Raw genomic sequence first — 20,700 nt, forward strand, 5'->3', positions numbered from 1 at the left:
GAGACACGTGATGCTGGGCTGATGTTGTGGCGTTCACTGTGGCGTTCACTGTGACGTTCGCTGCACCAACTAGCGGTGGGGTATCTAAAGCTGGCTCGTAACCCAAATTTTAGCTCGCAACTCAAAATTGGCCGAGAGACGGCTCGTATCTCGAAAAACTCGTTAGTCGGGACACTCGTAAGTCAAGGCCCCACTGTAAATAAAGAAACCCGCGTAAAATGGTACTCAAAAAGGACTACAGAGTACTGCTAATGCAAGAAAATTTACTGAGATGAAGACATAGTGCTTTAGATTGAAAAGGTCTATCAAATATTTAAAAGAATAATGTAAAAAGGTGCCCCCAGACACACCCTGGTGAAATGTATAAATTACAAACATTAGGGGAAAAAAATCCTAAAATGTACAGAAAAAAAGGCTAACAAGAAAATTAACATCAAACTATGTATTTGCAACAGAAGCTATAACAAATTAACTTTACTGCAAAATTCTGTGATACAAATTACTGTGCAAGTAACTATAACTAAAACTCAAATCTTTTTAACATAACTTGGGAGGTGGTAAAAACAAAAATTTGTGGAATAGTAATATATCCATCTCTTCACTTGCTGGGCTAGAATCTTAACATCTATACGATGTTAACTCTTCAAATCTGACAGATTTGAGTAGTAATATCTAAAATAGGATATAGCCCAGCTGGCGTGGCTCAATGGTTGAGCGTTCTACCTATGAACCAGGAGGTCACGCTTCAATTCCCGGTCAGGGTAAATGCCCGGGTTGTGGGCTCAATCTCCAGTGTGGGGCATGCAGAAGGCAGCTGATCAATGATTCTCTCTCATCGTTGATGTTTCTATCTCTCTCTCCCTCTCTGAAATCAATAAAAATATATTTAAGATAAAAGAAATATGATACATATATATATAAACATGTCAAGTATAAACCCTGATTAAAATGTCAGTAAAGCCCTAGCCGGTTTGACTCAGTGCATAGAGCGTCAGCCTGCAGACTGAAGGGTCCTGGGGTTCGATTCCGGTCAAGGGCACATGCCTGGGTGATGGGCTCAATTCCCAGTAGGAGGCCTGCAGGAGACAGCCTATCAATGATTCTTTCTCATCACTGATGTTTCTCTTTCTCTTTCTCCCTCTCCATTCCTCTCTAAAATCAATAAAGGTATATTTAAAAAATAATAAATAAAATAAAATGTTAGTAAAGGGAAAAACAAAAAGATGTAAAGTAAAAGAACATATACTCTATTTCTAATTATATGAGAATTTAAATATACTTATTAAAACACAGATCCCATCTTTGCTTATATGCTACATAAGACACAGAAATGTTAAATAAATTGATAAATATAAACAAAGAAAACCCGAAATTCAACCTGGAGAGTATCATGCCAAATGAAGTCAGTCAGAGAAAGGCAAGTATCACATGATCTCACTCATATGTGGAATCAAAATAACAGAATAAACTGATGAACGAGTGGATCCAGAGACATGGAAATAATCCTTTAAATTAAAAAATGGTCAGGATCAGGATAAACTCACCGAAAAGTCTTCATCTTCCAAACTGACCATTATCTTGGAAGAAAGCTCCTCACAGCACAAATTCTCTTCTGCAGTCGCCACCAAAGCAGCACAGCGGGCAAATGCTCTATATAATTCTGACCAAGTCCTAAGTAAGGTCTTCATGGTGGCCTAACAATAACAGTAAACACACACACACACACACCAAAAACTTAGGTGTATTATTTACATATCAAATACCTAATAGGATACATCATTAACATTTAAAAAAATACCAACATTAAAAGTGTTATAGAAGAGACAAGCATAGGATAATAAGTTTGCCATCTACCAACATGGCTGTAATGGGAGAACTGTAATAATGCCACAATACCAACAGTTATGTGTTTTAAAAGGAACTTATCTCTTCTCCATTTTCCTTTCTTCCATATTGATTACGTCATAAAAAAAGTCTTGATACAATTACTATGGGAGTTCATTAAAAAGGATAAAACAATGTTTTCAGAAAAATGCAAATTCCTTAGGAAAAAATTTGACGTTGCCTTACCCCTGGAATTTTCTGTGCTGAAAAAATGTGATTTATTGGTAGAGTCAATGCACCATAGATGGCACTAAAATTATGTTCTAAGGCATCACCTTGATTCACTTCATTGGTCTAAAACAAGAAAAATTATAAAGAAATTAGATATATCATCTAATTCTAGTGTGATAATTAATATACAATGTGTAGTGAATAAAACTGTGTCCCCCAACGTTCAGATGTTCATGAGATGGTAAACTCCTCACACCTGTAACCAAATGTGATCTTATTTGGAAACGGTCTTTGCAGATAGAATCAAAATTTAAAAAGTCAAGTGGTCACCTTATAAGAAAAGGGGAATTTAGAGGAGATATAAAGAAGAATGCCATGTGAAAATGAAGGTTGAGATTGGAGTAATGCATATACAAGCCAAGGAACATCAAGAATTGTCAGTGACCACGGGAAGCTATGAGAGAGCCATGAAACAGATTCTCCCTCAAGAGGTCCAGAGAAACTTGCCAAACACCTTGGTTTTGAATTTCTGGCCTTCAGAGCTATAAGAGAATAAGTTGCTGTTGTTTCAAGCTATCAATTTGTGGTATAATTTTGTTATAGCAACTCTGAGAAACAATGCACTGTTTCAAGTCCTAAAAAGTAATCCCAGAGATGACTCCAAAATCGTTTATGGTACCACACACTGAAGGTAGCATTCAGGAAAGGACTTAAAAAACAGGGCCTTGCAGTCCTTCAAACACTGGGAAAATATTTAAAAACGTACACCTATTTTCTTCCAGAAGAATGTGTTTAATGATGTGCTGGCTTGAGTAGCCAAAATAAAGGCTATTGCAGTCTCCCTTAATAAATTCTTCGGAGTCATCACTTCATTGGAGAGTTATGGTGAAATATTTCCCAAAGAATAATTTTTAAAGATTGATAAAGTAGTTGAAAACCACCAATAAAGACAGAATGTAAGCTCCACAACTCTGCCAATATTGCCACGTGTTTAAATGTAAGGACTAATCAACTCTCAACAGATTACTGATTTAGGTACTACTACATGGCTTTACTAACATGGCTTGATCATGAGAATCCTAACATACAGTCTAGTCAAGATGACAGTTATTCTTCCCCAAAATACAAATACTGAAAGAACTCAAGATATACACGTGAAAATTTGTATCATATGTGAGTCTTCTGGCATTAGAAGCTCTACTGGAGAAAATGAACTGGATTAGTCCCCCTTAAATTATACTTTATTGAACAATAAGGCAGAAATGCAATGAAAAGAAATCAAGTAATCTTAAAAGTAGAAAATGAACCAATCACAGGAAAAATATCTACCACCTTCTATTCAAAGGCAAGCTTCTATTCATTTATTCAAATGCTCTAACAAGAAAAAAAATTCCTTAAATCTTGGGAGAAACATAAATATGTAGCAGACTTTTATCATACCTGATTAATCAATTCGGTTAATGGAATGACTATAATACTCCACATTCTCCAGAGATGCTCCTTGTTTTCCAACTGTTTTGCATTTTGATCAATAACATTTAAAACAGAGTCACTGAAAGCTAGTGGTGAAGTTGGACCAGAAAGAACACAACCTACAAGTGTTTCCAGGTTAAGAAAAAACCTGAAGAGAAAATTTTGAACCATGAAATAAACTGTACGTTTCCCCAAAATACATTCATTACACTGCAACACAATTCTAAAAATAACAAAAAAACAATAAATGAATTCTAAATCTTATTTTTTGACAAAATTTAATATAAATTGTTAACCCAGAGAATCTTATTCATAACAAAGCCACCTTTCCAAGATAAACAAAGATTCTTTTCAGCCCAGCCAGCATGGCTCAGTGGTTAAGCATCGACCTATGAACCACGAAGTCACTGTTGGATTCCCAGTCAGGGCACATGCACAGATTGCAGGCTCAATCCCCCAGGGGGAGGGGCAGAGAGTAGGGGGAAGGTACAGGAGGCAGCCTCTCTCACCATTGATGTTTCTATCTCTCTCACTCTTCTTTCCTTTTTGAAATCAATAAAAAATCTATATTTTTTTAAAAGAATATTTTCAGTTTAACTTACCTTTCATCTTCTACACCACATCCCAAGAGATTATTGTTGAAAATTAATTGAATTAAGAATAAAGCAGGCGTTCCCTGAAGAAAGATGAGAGATTTCGGTCAATCTTCTTGTTATAAAGAGTAGAATACTGCACAGCAAAAGAAACCATCAACAAAACAACAAGAAAACCCACCTCTTGGGAAAACATATTTGCCAACGTCATATCTGATAAGGGCTTAATCTCCAAAATTTATAGGGAACTCATACAACTTAACAAAAAGAAGATAAACAATCCAATCAAAAAATGGGCAAAGGATCTAAATAGACACCTTTCAAAAGAGGACATTCAGAAAGCCAAGAGACATATTAAAACATGCTCAAAGTCACTAATCATCCGAGAGATGCAAATCAAAACAACAATGAGGTACCATCTCACACCTGTCAGAATGGCCACCATCAACAAATCAACAAACGACAAGTGCTGGAGAGGATGTGGAGAAAAAGGAACACTTGTGCACTGCTGGTGGGAATGCAGACTGGTGCAGCCACTATGGAAGGCAGTATGGAGGTTCCTCAAAAAATTGGAAATGGAACTCCCATTTGACCCTGTGATCCCACTACTAGGAATATATCCCAAGAAACCAGAAACACCAATCAGAAAGGATATATGTAACCAGATGTTCATAGCAGCACAATTCACCATAGCTAAGATCTGGAAACAGCCTAAGTGCCCATCAGTAGATGAATGGATTAGAAAACTGTGGTACATCTACACGATGGAATACTATGCTGCTGTTAAAAAGAAGGAACTCCTACCATTTGCAACATCATGGATGGAACTGGAGAGCATTATGCTAAGTGAAACAAGCCAGTCAATGAAGGAAAAATACCACATGATCTCACTCATTCATGGATAATAAAGACCATTACAAACTTTTGAACAATAATAGATACAGAGGCAGAGCTGCCTCAAACTGATTGTCAAACTGCAGTGGGAAGGCCAGAGAGAGTTGGGGGGCAGGAGGGAGGGGAGTAAGAGTTCAACCGAAGGACTTGTATGCATGCATATAAGCATAACTAATGGACATAAGACACTGGGGGGTAAGGGAGGGTAGGGGTTTGTCAAGGGCGGGGGGGAAAAAAGGACACTTATGTAATACCCTTTGTAATACTTTAAGCGAAAAATTAAAAAAAAAAAAAAAAAAAAAAAGAGTAGAATATTCTTGTTACACTTGTTTTCTATAATTATGTGAAACATGATCCTTTTAAGGTTTACAAAATTTAACTTATGACATACATGACAAAAAAGATAAAAATGTATTTGAATAAACTGACCAAAGAATCAAGCTCTTTATTATTTTAACCATAGCTGTTCCATGTATAATGAGAAATGGTGACAGATTCCAGATATAAAAATTATTAACTTAAAACTTGCTGGCCCAACAATACCTATATTCTGCCTATATTAAGTACACCTTTCACAATTTAGCCAATGTTACTAAACTTGCAAAATTTGTAATGGTAACCAACACTATTATTATGTCCAAGCAAATAAAAAACTTTCCTTCTGAAACCCCCTTTTAACCCCAGAAAATAGTCCCCTTAATAGTGACATACTTAATTTTTTACATTATTACTCTATCATTTTTTTCTTTAACATAATCAGCAAATCCAATTTTCTCAAAATTTTACAACTTAAGCCTCGCTATTTGAAGAAAGGGAAATCACAGAACTTTTCTTTTTGGCTCATTTTAATCATATAATAACATTTAAGATACTTGCATTAAGAATATCCATATTAGCAACCTGATATGCTGGTGAACCTAATACTTTCTGAGGAAGTCCTTTAATTGTAATTTCCATGAGGACCTAAGAAAGACAAAGATTTTATTATAAGTGGTCCATATAGTACTTTATATAGTAAAAATCTACATAGTATTCTCTATTTTTAATTGAACAATTTGTTATACTCTCATTAAATATATTGTCATTATAATGTTGCACTAGTTTAAAAAGTTCAAATACAGAAATATAAAAACTAAAATGACAAAGTCCTTCTTTATTTCCAGGAATAACTAATGTGAGTTTAGAGTTTATTTTTCTAGAACATCTAAATTTCCATATATGTAAGTATACCAAGAAACATCTTCTAGATGTGGCCGTTATACTTTTATACCATTATACAAGTGATATTATACTAAAGATACTATGACCTTCATCTGACTGTGTTGTGGAGTCTTCACATCAATATATGTAGACACGTCTAACTGCTATATGAACATACATAATTTATGCAAACATTTTTTCTATTAATGGCTCTTGAGGCTATTTCTAGCTTTTTATTACAAAAAGAAATTCTTCAATGAATTATGTACTCACTAGTACCAGAAGCAAGTATTTCTAAGAATTGCTAACTAAAAGCTGAATCTAAGACATGCTTCTCAAATGTGACAGTCTAGCAAGCTGTTGACCCAAAATATCACTATACTGATATTAACCTGAACTATATAACAAAAGTGACATAACTGTTATTAGTGAAAATATGCTTCACATATACTCATTTGAAGCAGATACTAATGATAATAAATAGCATTTGCTAACTCATTTACTTTGTTCCTGGAGTATTCTGTACATATCAACCCATTCTGTGAAAATACTGCATTCTTTCTTAAGAGACAAGAAAAATAAATTGCCCTACTTCATTCAGCTAATCAATAGGCTGAGATTTAACCTAGCCAGATCCAGAGCCCTTGCTATTAACCACTATGCTCGACTGCCATACTAGATATTGTCACAACACATACAGGAAGCAGACTCAGATTTTATGCAAGGGTATTGTTTGCTCCATCTGCAGCTTATTTGGGGAGATTTACTACTATAAAAAGTTTATCTAATTAGCTTTTTTTCTACTCTCCTATATATGATAAAAGAGATGTTTAATATCAATGTCATTATGTTTGTTAAAGAGATTTCATTTAATGCCCTGGCCAGTGTGGCTCAGTTGGTTAGAGCATCATCCCATACATTGAAAGGTGGCGGGTTCGAATCCCAGTAAGGGCTCATACCAGGGTTTCAGTTTCAATCTCCCAGGCCTATGTGGAAGGCAACCAACTGATATTTTCTGTGTGTGTGTGTGTGTGTCTCTCTCTCCCTCTCCCTCAAATCAATGAAAAACATATGCTTGGGTGAGGACTTAGAAACAAAACAAAAAAAAGACTCATTTAAAATGCAAAAGATCCATAAGATTACTACATTTTCTTAAGTGTACAAAGTAACAATTAGTGAAGCTTAGCAATCTTGTCATAAAATTAGTGTTCATCCAAGTTTCTTCAAGTTTCTTGTCCTTTACCTAATTTTCTCTGTGGCTTATCCTTCTTCTCATCATGAAAGATTTTTATAGTTGACATTATAGCCATTACTATTTGTTTTCAAACGACTATTAAGTCAATGGAATAGCATTTATTACATGGCCAAACTCATGATTAATATTGATATGTTTTCCCAAATCCTGATCTGCAATATAAAATTCAATTTCAAAGAGTCGTTTTTAAATACCAGCATATAGGTATTGTACTTACCAGTGTTTTTGATACAGGAAATACTTCCGATTTCACTATGGTTTGCAAAGATTTTAATAAGAGGGTCAAAACCTCAGAACCTGGTCTCTCTTTTTTGTTACCTATGAACAAGTAAAAGCATGAATGTACTTCTAAACATACAAGTACTAAAGGCCTGGTGCACGGATTCATGCACCAGTGGGGTCCCTTGGCTTGGCCTGTAGGAACTGGGCTGAAACCGGCACGCCGCCTGCTCTTCCCACTCATCCCGGCCCTGCTGTGCCTGCCACATGCTCGCGCCCAGTTAGTTGATCAGGAGAGGCTCACGCCACCGCAGCAGCACTTGCCAGCCATGGGCCCTGCATCTGGCGCCTGTCAGTCAGCAGAGCAGTGCTTCCACTGTGGGAGCACAGTGACCACCACGGGGCAGCTCCTGTGCTGAGCGTCTGCCCCCTGGTGGTCAGTGCACATCATAGTGACCAGTTGTTGGGTCGCTTAAGCTTTTACATTTACACTAATAAAAGAAAAACATGCAAATTAACCATCACTGTTACTCCACCACACCCACAAGCCACACCCACCAGCCAATCAGGAGCGAGTATGCAAATTAACCCAACTAAGATGTTATTTAATTTGCATAGGTAGTCACCCAGCGGCCTGGGTCCCAGGAACATCATCGGGCACCCAGGTCACTCTGAGTTAGACCCCAAATGGGCCCTGAGCAGCCTAGGAAGGGCCTGAGCCAGGGGGCTCCTGGGCAGGGCCGAGCCTGCAATCAGAGCCAAGGGGGCCCCTGCCCAGGCCAAAGCCTCAGCCAGGCCTAAAACCCCTGCCCAGGCCTAAAGCAAGGGCGGAGCCGGTAATAGGAGGGGGATGGGGCGGAGCTGCTATTCGAAGGGGGCAGGGGAGGAGCTGGAGATCAGAGGGGGCAGGGGCAGAGCCAGCTCCAAGGGGAGCAGGGAGTGGGTCTAAGCCGTCAGTAGGACATCCCCTGAGGGCTCCCAGTATGTGAGAGAGGGCAGGCTGGGCTGAGGGGACCCCCCTCCCCCACAGTGCATGAATTTTGTGCACTGGGCCCCTGGTGTGTGTGTGTGTGTGTGTGTATAGGTTTTCAGGGATAAAAATATACATTTAAGAGAGCTATGAAAATTAATTTTTCACTAAATCCAAAAAATGCTTTGTGCCCTGACCAGTGTAGTTCAGTTGGTTGAGCATTGTCCTATGCACCTAGGTCACTGGTTTGGTTCCCTGTCAGAACACATGCCCAGGTGGCGGCCGTGCAGGAAGCAACCAATCAATTTTTCTCTTTCATCCATCTCTCTCTCTCTCTAAAATCATTGAAAATCATATATATATATATTTTTTTAAATATATATATATATTTTTAAGTGCTTTGTTAAAAACTAAAGTCTGGAAGCTATAGTTCAAAAAATTATTTTAAAATAAATTTTATAAAAGCCAAATAATTCACTGAGTGCTATAAAAATCATTTGATCAGTATTATGGTGCTTACCTGATTCAATAACTAACTTTACCAAGTTAATTAGCTCTTTCCAAATAGCACTGACAACTGCATCTGTCAAAATAAAACGTAAAGTACTTTAGAACAAAGTAGATGTGACTATAATGGCACTCCTCTCATCCTTATACTAAAGAAATTGAGCAATACTTAATTTATAATATAATTTTCCTTGTAATACTCAACTTTATAATTAATCAGTTTATAAAATACTATCACCTTATTTTTGTTAAAACAATAAATGTGGTTGGTTTGTTTTTTTAAGGACTGTACCATATTAACACTGGGTCATATAACTATAGTTAATTCTTTTTTTCCCTCCTTCACCTGTATTTTCTGTATTCAATATCTTAAACTTTTGAGACAACAAAAAACAAAGATCAGAATACCTAAAAACCACAAGAAAAAAATTTCCTAAGCCAATTAAATGGCACACTATTTTATTTATGAAATTTATTCTCTTCATTTGATAGGCTATTGAATAAAGGAGTTTAGGTGTAGATGGTGGTGCAATAGAGTCTGGGCTTGATTCATGGCCCTACCATTTACTAGGTGACTTTGCACAGGTTATTTACTTACAGAACAATGGAATTTTCTCATCTGCAAAACTGACTAACACAGAAGATTGCTGTGCAGATTAAATGAACTATATCTTACAACACAATCTAGATAATAGGTGACACTATGTAACTATTTGCTTTTTGAACAAATAATTTTAAAAACTTCTCTTAGTTACCAGAAGCATCTTTTCCAACTGCAACAAAGCTATCATGAACAGCAGTGATAAGTGTATTTGCATATTTGGAAAAAAAAGAAGAGTTGCTGATTAACGGGTATTCGAGAGGCTCTAGAACAAAAAAAGAGACAACGCTGTAAAACCACTTTATGAAATAAACAATATAAAATTTTAGGTGGTCTGACATGTTTTCTATTAAAAAAGCTTTTACTTATTTCATAATTACAAAATATTTTTATTAAACTGTATTTACCCTAATTAATTTCAATTCTAAATTCCAAATTATACACAAATAATATTTACAAATAACATCTACCTGAATTTTTTTTCTTTTTGTTAATCCTCACCCGGATATTTTTCCATTGATTTTTTTAGCGAGAGTGTAAGAGAGAGGGAAAGACAGAGAGAAACATCGATGTGAAAGAAATACATAGATTTCTTGCCTCCTCCACAAGCCTTGACCGGGGGTCAGGCCAGGGAGAAGCCTGTAACCAAGGTACCCTTGACCGGAATCAAACCCGGGACCCTTCAGTCCACAGGCCGATGCTCTATCCACTGACCCAAACCGGCTAGGACACATCTACCTGAATTTTAATGCTACTGGTAGACAGACTCATTTCAAGCTTTTTAAAAGTCACATGCTAAAAAAATCTGAACAAGAAACTTCAAACTCATTTCTAAAATCATTCCAGTACTAATCAAATCACCTCCAATTAACTGTGTTATATAGTGTTTTAATAACTGAAATTATTTTTAAAGCAAATACCTAAGCTCAGTACAAGTTTGTTTTGCTTAGCAAAACTTAAAACTTCTGGACCCAACAGAAAATGAAGTAACATTTCAAGTCCTAAAAGTTGAATAGAGGGGATTGTGGCCATTACACCAAAATTCGAACTCAAGTTCATCCGGGTGGTTACCGAGGCTCCATATGGGGAAGCACCTTTAAAGCAAAAAAAAAATAAAAGTTATGTAAGTTTAAATTATCTACCCAAATGAATATATTGGTTACTACCTTCCAATGAAATGTACCTTCAAATGTAAATAGTGTTTCTCAAGAGTTGAAAGTTTTTGTTTAAAACCCACAGAATTTCAATTAAATATTAAGAACAAGATTATTTGTTACACACCATTTAAATGAATATAATTCTCAGGCATTAATCCATGCCCGAATTATTACTATGCAGGCATTCCTTAAACTTAAGTATAAAATTCTGGCTCAGAACAGCTAACAGAAAATAATAATAGCAAATAACTTTCTTTCATGGTGTACACGCTAAGCCACATCTCTTACATCTCTTAAGGTGTTGTTTTTAATAATATCCCTTAAAATACTGGCTCTGAAACCAATGCAATTATCTGTAATGTACCTCACATAATGTACTGGGAAAAAGTTGATCTTTTCCAACTACAACAATGCAATGCAATTATTGCTGTAAACATTAACAATTGAGAATATATTATGGACTTTGTGATGGGGGGCCAAAATTATGAAGTCCTTCATTTCATATGATTAACATTGAACAAAGCCATCAGCCAAAGCATTCTTTTAAAAAAAGATAAAAAACAAGTATGACTATCTCTTACCTTTGTGTTGAGGGGTCATAGGACTTAAGCCTGGAGAAGTAGCTAGTCGAGATGAACTGCCCTGAGGTGAAGCATTAGCATCAATGCTTATTGTGCTTTGAATTAGAGGCACACAAACCTATTAGGGTAATAATAATAATAAAAGGAAAATGATATTTGTAAACTGAATAATTTTCTTTTCTTTTTTAAAAAAGCCTTGCATAATACAGTTGATTTTAAGAAGCAGTATAAATTCTCTTAATATGTTGAATTTTATGAGCTATTTCAATACACAGGGAAAAAACTGAAATTTGGACAAGTGGAAACTTTTAACAAACTATTTACCTCTAGATGCATACTATCTATAAATTTCAGTTCTAAATTCCAAATTATACACGAATAATTTCTGCAAATAACATCTACCTGAGCTTTAATGCTATTGGCAGACAGACTCATTTTAAGCTTTTTTAAAACATGCTAAAAATATATGAACTAAGACAACTTCAAACTCATTTCTAAGATCATTCCCCACCAGTCAAATCTAACCAATGAGAATAAATTATGCCAATAAATGTGTTGGACAACTGGATAAGGTTAGCCTAATAGGACCTTACAATGGCAGAATTTCAAAAAATTACAGTCCCAATTATATAATACTATCAATGTCCAATTTTAATCATTTCATCTTCCACCAAGTTTAAAAGCCTTTATATTAAATTTTTAAAAGTTCAAGTATATTTAAAGTCTCCCTTTCTAAGAATATACTCACTGCTTATCAGATATTTACACAGACTAGAAGATAAGGACTTACAGATCCAAAATTAAAATATATTGAAAATCCAAGATAAGCAATAAAAAAGATAAAAGCTATCGCACCTGTCCTGTTTTAAACTTAACTAAAAAAAAATTTCAGACCAGCTCAGTTGGTTAGAGCATCGTCCCCATACAACAAAGGTTGTGGGTCCTATCCCCAGTCAGGGCACATATACGAATCAACCAATGAATGCATAAAATAAGTGGAACAACAAATCAATGTTTATCCATCTCTCTCTCTCTCTCTCTCAAATCAATAAAAAAATTCAGAAACCAAGGATGGGATTAACTGCAAAAACAAAGAGGTATAGATAAGATTAAGCCGCCGAAACCGGTTTGGCTCAGTGGATAGAGCGTCGGCCTGCAGACTGAAAGGTCCCAGGTTCGATTCCGGTCAAGGGCATGTACCTGAGTTGCGGGCACATCCCCAGTGGGAGATGTGCAGGAGGCAGCTGATCGATGTTTCTCTCATCGATGTTTCTAACTCTCTATCTCTCTCCCTTCCTCTCTGTAAAAAATCAATAAAATATATTTAAAAAAAAAAAAGATTAAGCCTGGGTTTAAATGCCCAGAGGATATCAATAGCTAAAGAAATTTGTAAAATCATTTCAACAATACTGTAAACCAGTGATGGCGAACCTTTTGAGCTCGGCGTGTCAGCATTCTGAAAAACCCTAACTTAACTCTGGTACCAAGTCACATATAGAAATTTTTTGTTATTTGCAACCATAGTAAAACAAAGACTTCTATTTTTGATATTTATTTCATATATTTAAATGCCATTTAACAAAGAAAAATCGACCAAAAAAATGAGTTCATGTGTCACCTCTGACACACGTGTCATAGGTTCGCCATCACTGCTGTAAACCAATGATGGGATTTAAATGATTGGTTATCATTATGTAGCCTTGAAAAGAGAAACAAAAATAAGAATCCCATTTTGTTATCTACCCAGTATAACATTTGATTTCTATTTTAGTAATATTGAATCTACTCTCATTTATATTCTAAGTCCTCTGAAATTCCTTTTTAAAAATCTTCATGTCCCTAAAAAATAGATATTTGAGTGTTTGCTAATTAAAAGGGCTTATCCTTTAAGGAAAATGAACAAGTCTGTCAAGAAAAAAGATCTTCTATATACTGTGTCGGCTAACACAGCAAAAGTAACACTGAAAGATTAAAGAAAGAAAACACAAAATATTATAATCAACATTTATAACATTACCTGTTCAAAATTAGCAGGAAGATGAGGTCCAAGTCTCATTAGTAAATACCACCAGACTTCTAGTTTTGTTAGAGCTAGAGCTTCTGTTCTCACATGGATGGAACTCAAAGGCTGCATTAACAACTTTAGTCTTTTCGCACTACATAGTATTTCTTAAAAGAAAATGAAATAAGCACCCAGGTAAAAACATTTAAGAGTAAAGAGTAAAAGATTACATTTAAAGAATGAATATGCAATAGTCCTTTTTTTTTTATCGAGAATAAATTCTATAAAAAAATGTTTAATCAACAGGTATTCCTGTTTCACCCAAAATTTTCCCCTGACAAACTCCAGTACACCTAGACCACAATAGTTAGGAAGGCAACAATAAAAAAGGAGTAAGTATTATTTATTAAAAACTGAGGGCCATGGGTGATTTTGCAATAAAGCGACATTTGTCAATGTCTAAAATATTTTTGGTTGTTACAACTTGAGAAGCAAGGGTATGGAGAACACTACTGGCATCTAGTGAGGTGCATTCAGAAATGCTGCTAAACTTCCTACAATACAGAGCAGTCCTCCACAACGAACTGTCTAGCCCAATATTCCAAAACATTGAGAAACTGTCCAAGCTGCTTTGTATTCTTGTCATCTCCACTTTACAGGTAAAAAATAGAGGCTTACTGCCTGGCTGGTGTGGCTCAGTGGTTGAACATCGACCCATGAACCAGGTCACAGTTCAATTCTCGGTCAGGGCACATGCCAGGGTTTGGGGGCTCAATCCCCAGTAGGGGGTGTGCAGGAGGCAGACAACTAATGACTATCTCCCATCATTGATGTTTCTATCTCTCTCTCCTCTCCCTCTAAAACCAATAAAAAGTTATTTTAAAAAATAGAGGCATTTATTACATTCTATCAAAAATGGTTATTATTAAATTTTGCTAGTAATTTATCTTATCAAGCATTATAACCGTTGTTGCCATTAGATTTTGGAAACCTACATCTACATTAATAATAATTACATATTAAAATTCAGCATAAAAATGAAATCTAATTCTTTAAGCAAAATATTTATATCAGAAGTCTATAGTGTGTGAGTGTTGACTGGGAATACATAAAAAGACAGTCTGTGCTAAAGTAACTTATCAAAAAGACTTAAAAAAGACTTTGAAGTAAGAAGTCAGACTACTATGAGAACAAATCCTCTACTTATGAGCTCCAAAAAAAATACCCTGTAGCAGAGATTGCCAACTGCCATACAATAATCCATTTTCTTTTAGTTATAAGACCTGCTTTCATTCATAACAGTGATGGCTGCCCAATTTTGACTTCTTTATCTAGTCTCCTGTTTAGCCATTCTACCTAATGATACTTAAGTGGTGATGAATGTGGATTTCTAGAATGCTCAATACAGATAGCCAGCTTAGCTGAGAAGTTCATTTATGCTCTCTGCCTTCCCTCTTTCCTATAGTCTGCAACTAAGGCATACTGAAGATGACAGAAAAGAAAGTCAAGCACCTGATTTGTTAATAACTTCCTAGATCCATAATACAAGTCAGAGACTCTCTAGCTCTAGACTTACTTCATCTTCTTTACACCCCTCCTATTTTATGCTGTAACATTCAACCATTTATAATTCCAACAGATTTAGTCGTGAATATTATCTCATGCTAATAGCTCATAAGCAACAAAAAAAGAAAGTGACATTTCTAATTAAAACTGGTGCCTGGCAATGCACTTTTACCAACATTTTCAATAAAAGTAATGATAGTCAATGCAAATAATCACTTTATAAAACACATTAAGAGGAAAGAATTAATGGTCTTTGGTAGAAAAAAATATAGGATGAAATCCACATTACTTAGATCTGGAAATATACAGTATCTATTATACTGAAGATTAATTACCCAGTTAAGTAGGTACTAATACAGACCCACCTTTGTGCTAAACATTCTTTCTCTATATCTATATCTATATATCTATATCTATATCTAGATATATCTATATCTATATATCTAAATCGATCTATCTATATCAAACACCTTCACTAGGATAATAGGATGTTAAGGTTAAGGCAAATCAAAAGGAAACACGTCCTATATCAGGGGTCCTCAAACTTTTTAAACAGGGGGCCAGTTCACTGTCCCTCAGACCGTTGGAGGGCCGGACTATAGTTTAAAAAAAAACTATGAACAAATTCCTATGCACACTGCACGTATCTTATTTTGAAGTAAAAAAACAAAACAGGAACAAATACAATATTTGTATTTGCATGTGGCCCGCGGGCCATAGTTTGAGGACCCCTGTCCTATATAATAAAAGCCTAATATGCAAATCAACCAAACAGTGGAACAACCAGTGGGTGGGGGGGCAGGGCCAGCAAGCGGGCAGCGCCAGGCCAGCCAAAGTGGGTGACAGCAGGCAGAGGGAGGGGATGGCAATCAGGGGGCAGTGGCGACCAGCAGCGGCGGAGGGGCGATCAGGGGGGCAGAGCCAGCTGCTCGTAGGCCAGCGCTGTCCCCCAATGGCCCCACACCCCAGTTGCCTCCCGCAGAGGAGCAATGGGGGGCAATGGGGGACAGGGCTGGAGCTGCTCCCTGGTGGTCAGTGCGCTCCCAAGGATGTCCGTGGGGAGCGGGCCTAATCCATCAGTCAGACATCCCCCCGAGGGCTCCCACACTACGAGAGGGCGCAGGCCAAGCTGAGGGATCCCCTCCTCCCACCCCGAGTGCATGAATTTTTGTGCACCGGGCCTCTAGTATATTAATATTAATCTACTATTAGGTATAGTTCTAAATGTCCTAAAAGATAAAAAAAAATTCATCAGTCACCCATTCTGGTTTGGCTCAGTGGACAGAGTGTTGGCCTGTGGACTGGAGGGTCCCAGGTTCAATTCCGGTCAGGGCACATGCCCAGGTTGCAGGCTCGATCCCCAGTGGGGGGCGTGCAGGAGGCAGCCAGTTAATGATTCTCGCTCATCACTGATGTTTCTCTCTCTCCCTCTTCCTTCCTCTCTGAAATCAATAAAAAAATACATATTTTTTAAAAAAGTTCAGTCAGTGATATGTTTATTCCATAATAATCACAATTGTTTCCTATTATCTATTGTGACCTTTGATAAATTACGTAATCTCTCCAAAATAGTAAAAATACTTAGTACCTCAGTTCTATTGTAACCAATGAGATACATGGTAAAGTGCTCAACTAAGTGTTGGCATGTACTAAGAGTGCCACAAATGGTATTTGATACTTTTTGAACATAAATATTCAAAATTTTAAAATATTACTTACCTGGATTTAACGCAAAATTATCTATTAAACTCTTCCAAGCAATAAAAGCTATTTTTTTAATTATGGGTGCTCCACTACGAAATCCCAGTTCCTCCAGCTGTAATAGAGAATTAATGAAACTCCCACTTCGATGTAAGGTCTAAAAAGGAAAAATCATTAAAAAGTTATTTACTTGCTGAAACAATACATAAGGCACTAGTATGATTCACTAGTCTAATTCATTCTGTTTCAGTTACATAAAAGTCTTAAGAATTAACATTTTTTAAAGTACCAAATTCTGTATGCACATTCAAATTTCATGATCACAAAATATAAAACTTCAAGAAGCAGATAATATATAACACAAAGTATTTCTAAAACATTAGAGAAAATTAGGAAGGTCAGATAAAAAACAAATTTTACTAACATAATACCAAAAAGTGAGTACATGGGAAAAAAAATAGAATCAATATTAAAGAAAAAGTAAGAAACGTTAAACCCTGAAACTAATAAAAACACCTTTTCAAATACAGTAAATAAAACAGGTATGAAAAATGGTTAAGGGAAAAATAAATACGCACCCTAAAAAAATACATAAAAAGGTAAAATATCTATATATATAAAGGCCTAAGCGACCACCTGACCGTTAACTATGACACACACTGACCACCAGGGGACAGATGCTCAACATAGGAGCTGCCGAGCGACAGCAACTTTGTAGAGCGCCCTCTCACATTCTGGGACCCCTCAGGGAATGTCAGACTGCCAGTTTCGGCCCAACCCCCACAGGCCAGGCCGAGGGACCACACCTGACGGAGGGACCCCGCTCACTCTGCAGATGCCCTTCGAGCCCCGGCCACCCCAGGTGCGGCCGGCTAGGGAGTGACTGAGGGAGGTTGGCTCCAGGGCATGTCTGGCCCATCTAGCCCAGTCCCGCCCTGCCGGCCACCTTCTAATTAATTTCCTTTCAGTGTGCACGAATTCGTGCACTGAGCCTCTAGTTAATTCATAAGTGGCTATAAACCATATATAACCTAAACAGAATATATTAACAGAAAAAAAATTGGCTTAGAAAATCACAAGCAATTCACAAAAAAGCTCCTAGAAGTAATAAAATTAATTCAACAAGTCTGAGTACAAGATCAACACCTGAAAATCAGTTCTATTTCTACATGTCAGCAATAATCTGAAGCGGAAGCTAGGAAAGCAATTCTATTTACAATAGCACTTAAAAGATTAAATACTCATTAGGAATAAATCTAATCAAGACAGCCAGAGTTATACACTAAAAGCTATAAAACACTGCAGAAATTTAGAGACTTAAATAAGTAGAAAACCATCCCACATTCATAGGTAGAAAGATTTGCTATCATTAAAATATCAATACTACCCAAAGCAATCTACAGATTCAACTCAATCTCTATCAAAATTCCAACAGCCCTTTTCACAGAAAAAAACAAACCAATCTTCAAATTCAATAAGGAATTGCAAAGAGCCTCAAATAGCCAATTCTGAAAAATAAAGCTGGAGCGCTCACAATTCCGAGACTTCTAAACTTATTACAATACTATAGTAATTAAAACTTATGGTAGTGACATAAGAATAAACATAGAATAAAATAGAAACCCCCAAATAAGTCCTTTCATATACTGTCAATTGTTGTTTTATAAATGTGTCTAGAGACTTTTCAATAGGACAGTCCAACAAATGGTGCTGGGAAAAATGAAATATCCACGTGCAAAATTAAAGCTGGACCCTTGCCTTATATACAAAAATAAATTCAAACTGGATCAAAGATCGGAATTTATAAACTAAAATTAAAACTATAAAGCACCAAGAAAACAGAGAAAAAGACTAAATCACTGAATTTGGCAACAACTTCATGGATGACACCAAAAGCACACACACAAAAAAAGTTGTCTATTTACCTAATTTATATGCACTTCATCAAATTTAAGCTTATGCATCAAAGAATGCTATCAAGAAAGCAAAACCGCCCTAACTGGTTTGGCTCAGTGGATAGAGCGTCGGCCTGCAGACTGAAAGGGCCTGGGTTTGATTCCGGCCAAGGGCATGTGCCTTGGTTGCGGGCACATCCCCAGTGGGAGGTGTGCAGGAGGCAGCTGATCAATGTTTCTCTCTCATCGATGTTTCTGACTCTCTATCCCTCTTCCTTCCTCTCTGTGAAAAATTAATAAAAATATATTAAAAAAAAAAGAATAAGAAAGCAAAGCCCTAGCTGGTTTGGCTCAGTGGATAGAGTGTCAGCCTGTGGACCAAAGGGTCCCAAGGCTCAATTCCGGTCAAGGGCACATACCTTGGTTACACAGGCTCCTCCCAGGCAAGGCCCTGGTTGGGGCACATGCAGGAGGCAACCAATCGATGTGTTTCTCTCACATCGATGTTTCTCTCTGTCTTTCCCTCTCATCCACTCTCTAAAATATCAATAGAAAAATATCCTCCGGTGAGAAAAAAAAAAAAAAAAGAAAAGAAAGCAAAGATTACCCCCAGAATGGGAAACAATATTTGCAAATCAGGTCTGACAATGAATTAATATCCATAATAAAGAACTACAACTCAACAACAAAAACAAACCACCCAATTTAAAAATGCACAAAGCTTGGAAACAGCCTAAGTGCCCATCGATAGATGAGTGGATTAAAAAACTGTGGTACATCTACACAATGGAATACTACGCTGCGGTAAAAAAGGAGCTTTAACCATTTGCAACAGCATGGATGGAACTAGAGAGCATTATGCTAAGTGAAATAAGCCAGTCAGAGAAAGATAAATATCACATGATCTCACTCATTTATGGAATATAATGAACAACATAAACTGATGAAGAAAAACAGACCCAGAGACAGAGAAGCATAGATCAGACCGTCAAACCTCAGAGGGAAGGTAGGGGAGGGTGGGGGTAAGGGGAAGAGATCAACCAAAGGACTTATATGCAAGCATTTAGGCCTAACCAATGGACACAGACAACAGGGGGGGTTAGGGCATGAGTGGGGGGGGGGGGCAATGGGAGGATAAGGACACATATGTAATAACTTAAAAAAAAACCCACAAAGCTGGGGATGTAAAGAACATAGGAAATATACACAATGATATGCTAACAACTATGTATGGTGCCAGGGGGTACTTGAAATATTGAAGGGGACGGAATCACTTTGTAAAGTACATGGTTGTCTAACCACTATGATGTATACCTGAAACTAATATAAAATAATATTGAATGTAAACTATAATAAAAAGTAAAAAATTTAAAACATAAGTGCTACTTTCAGAGCAAAACCTAGAAAGTAAATTAAAAACTTAAACGCTTTACTGTCCTGTGAGTTGTATGGAATTGGCTCCTGAATCTCAGATCCAAAAAATTTAGGGCTCCTTTACCAAGCAGTTGGACAGCCATCACTATGCCACAAAACAAATATACTGAGTTACCACCATAAACACTATGGATAGTACAGGGATTACCATGAGAAAAAGAGAAAGTTTAGGAGCTCATAAATGCTCAAAAAATTCAGACATGACTGGTCAGAAGTCCAAGCTCTACTACAAATAGGGCCATGTTAAGAAAAAAGAGGCCAGCCCTAATGGGTTTGGCTCAGTGGATGGAGCGTCGGCCTGCGGACTGGGGGGGTCCCAGGTTCGATTCCGGCTAAGGGCATGTACCTTGGTTGCGGGCACATCCCCAGTAGGAGGTGTGCAGGAGGCAGCTGATCGATGTTTCTCTCTCATCGATGTTTCTAACTCTCTATCCCTCTCCCTTCCTCTCTGCAAAAAATCAATAAAATATATTTTAAAAAGAAAAGAGGCGAGCTGGATTCCAAAGTGGAGGTAGAGTAAGTGGAAGCTACATCGACACTCTCCCAGGACCAAACTGTAAACATGTGGGTTAGCATAGGACTTGGTTGTAAAATCTG

The 20,700-nt window shown here is 36.9% G+C and overlaps 1 protein-coding gene across 3 annotated transcripts in view; it reads right to left on the bottom strand.

The window, feature by feature from the left end:
- Positions 1-20,700, bottom strand: part of RIF1 (replication timing regulatory factor 1) — a 67,174-nt gene that overhangs the window by 30,356 nt on the left and 16,118 nt on the right. For all 3 annotated transcript variants that reach the window (XM_070423020.1, XM_070423021.1, XM_070423019.1), the window contains exons 9-20: positions 16,793-16,931; positions 13,523-13,674; positions 11,506-11,623; positions 10,688-10,861; positions 9,922-10,032; positions 9,180-9,242; positions 7,688-7,788; positions 5,892-5,978; positions 4,131-4,204; positions 3,496-3,676; positions 2,071-2,178; positions 1,545-1,694 (exon numbers count right to left, since the gene is read on the bottom strand). In XM_070423020.1, coding sequence (XP_070279121.1) covers positions 1,545-1,694; positions 2,071-2,178; positions 3,496-3,676; positions 4,131-4,204; positions 5,892-5,978; positions 7,688-7,788; positions 9,180-9,242; positions 9,922-10,032; positions 10,688-10,861; positions 11,506-11,623; positions 13,523-13,674; positions 16,793-16,931 — 1,458 coding nt within the window. The remainder of the gene's footprint in view (positions 1-1,544; positions 1,695-2,070; positions 2,179-3,495; positions 3,677-4,130; positions 4,205-5,891; positions 5,979-7,687; positions 7,789-9,179; positions 9,243-9,921; positions 10,033-10,687; positions 10,862-11,505; positions 11,624-13,522; positions 13,675-16,792; positions 16,932-20,700) is intronic.

Source organism: Myotis yumanensis, unplaced genomic scaffold (genome assembly GCF_028538775.1).
Source record: "Myotis yumanensis isolate MYYU_CA2020_CCGP unplaced genomic scaffold, mMyoYum1.0.hap1 SCAF_8, whole genome shotgun sequence".
In the NCBI taxonomy this organism is placed as follows: domain Eukaryota; kingdom Metazoa; phylum Chordata; class Mammalia; order Chiroptera; family Vespertilionidae; genus Myotis; species Myotis yumanensis.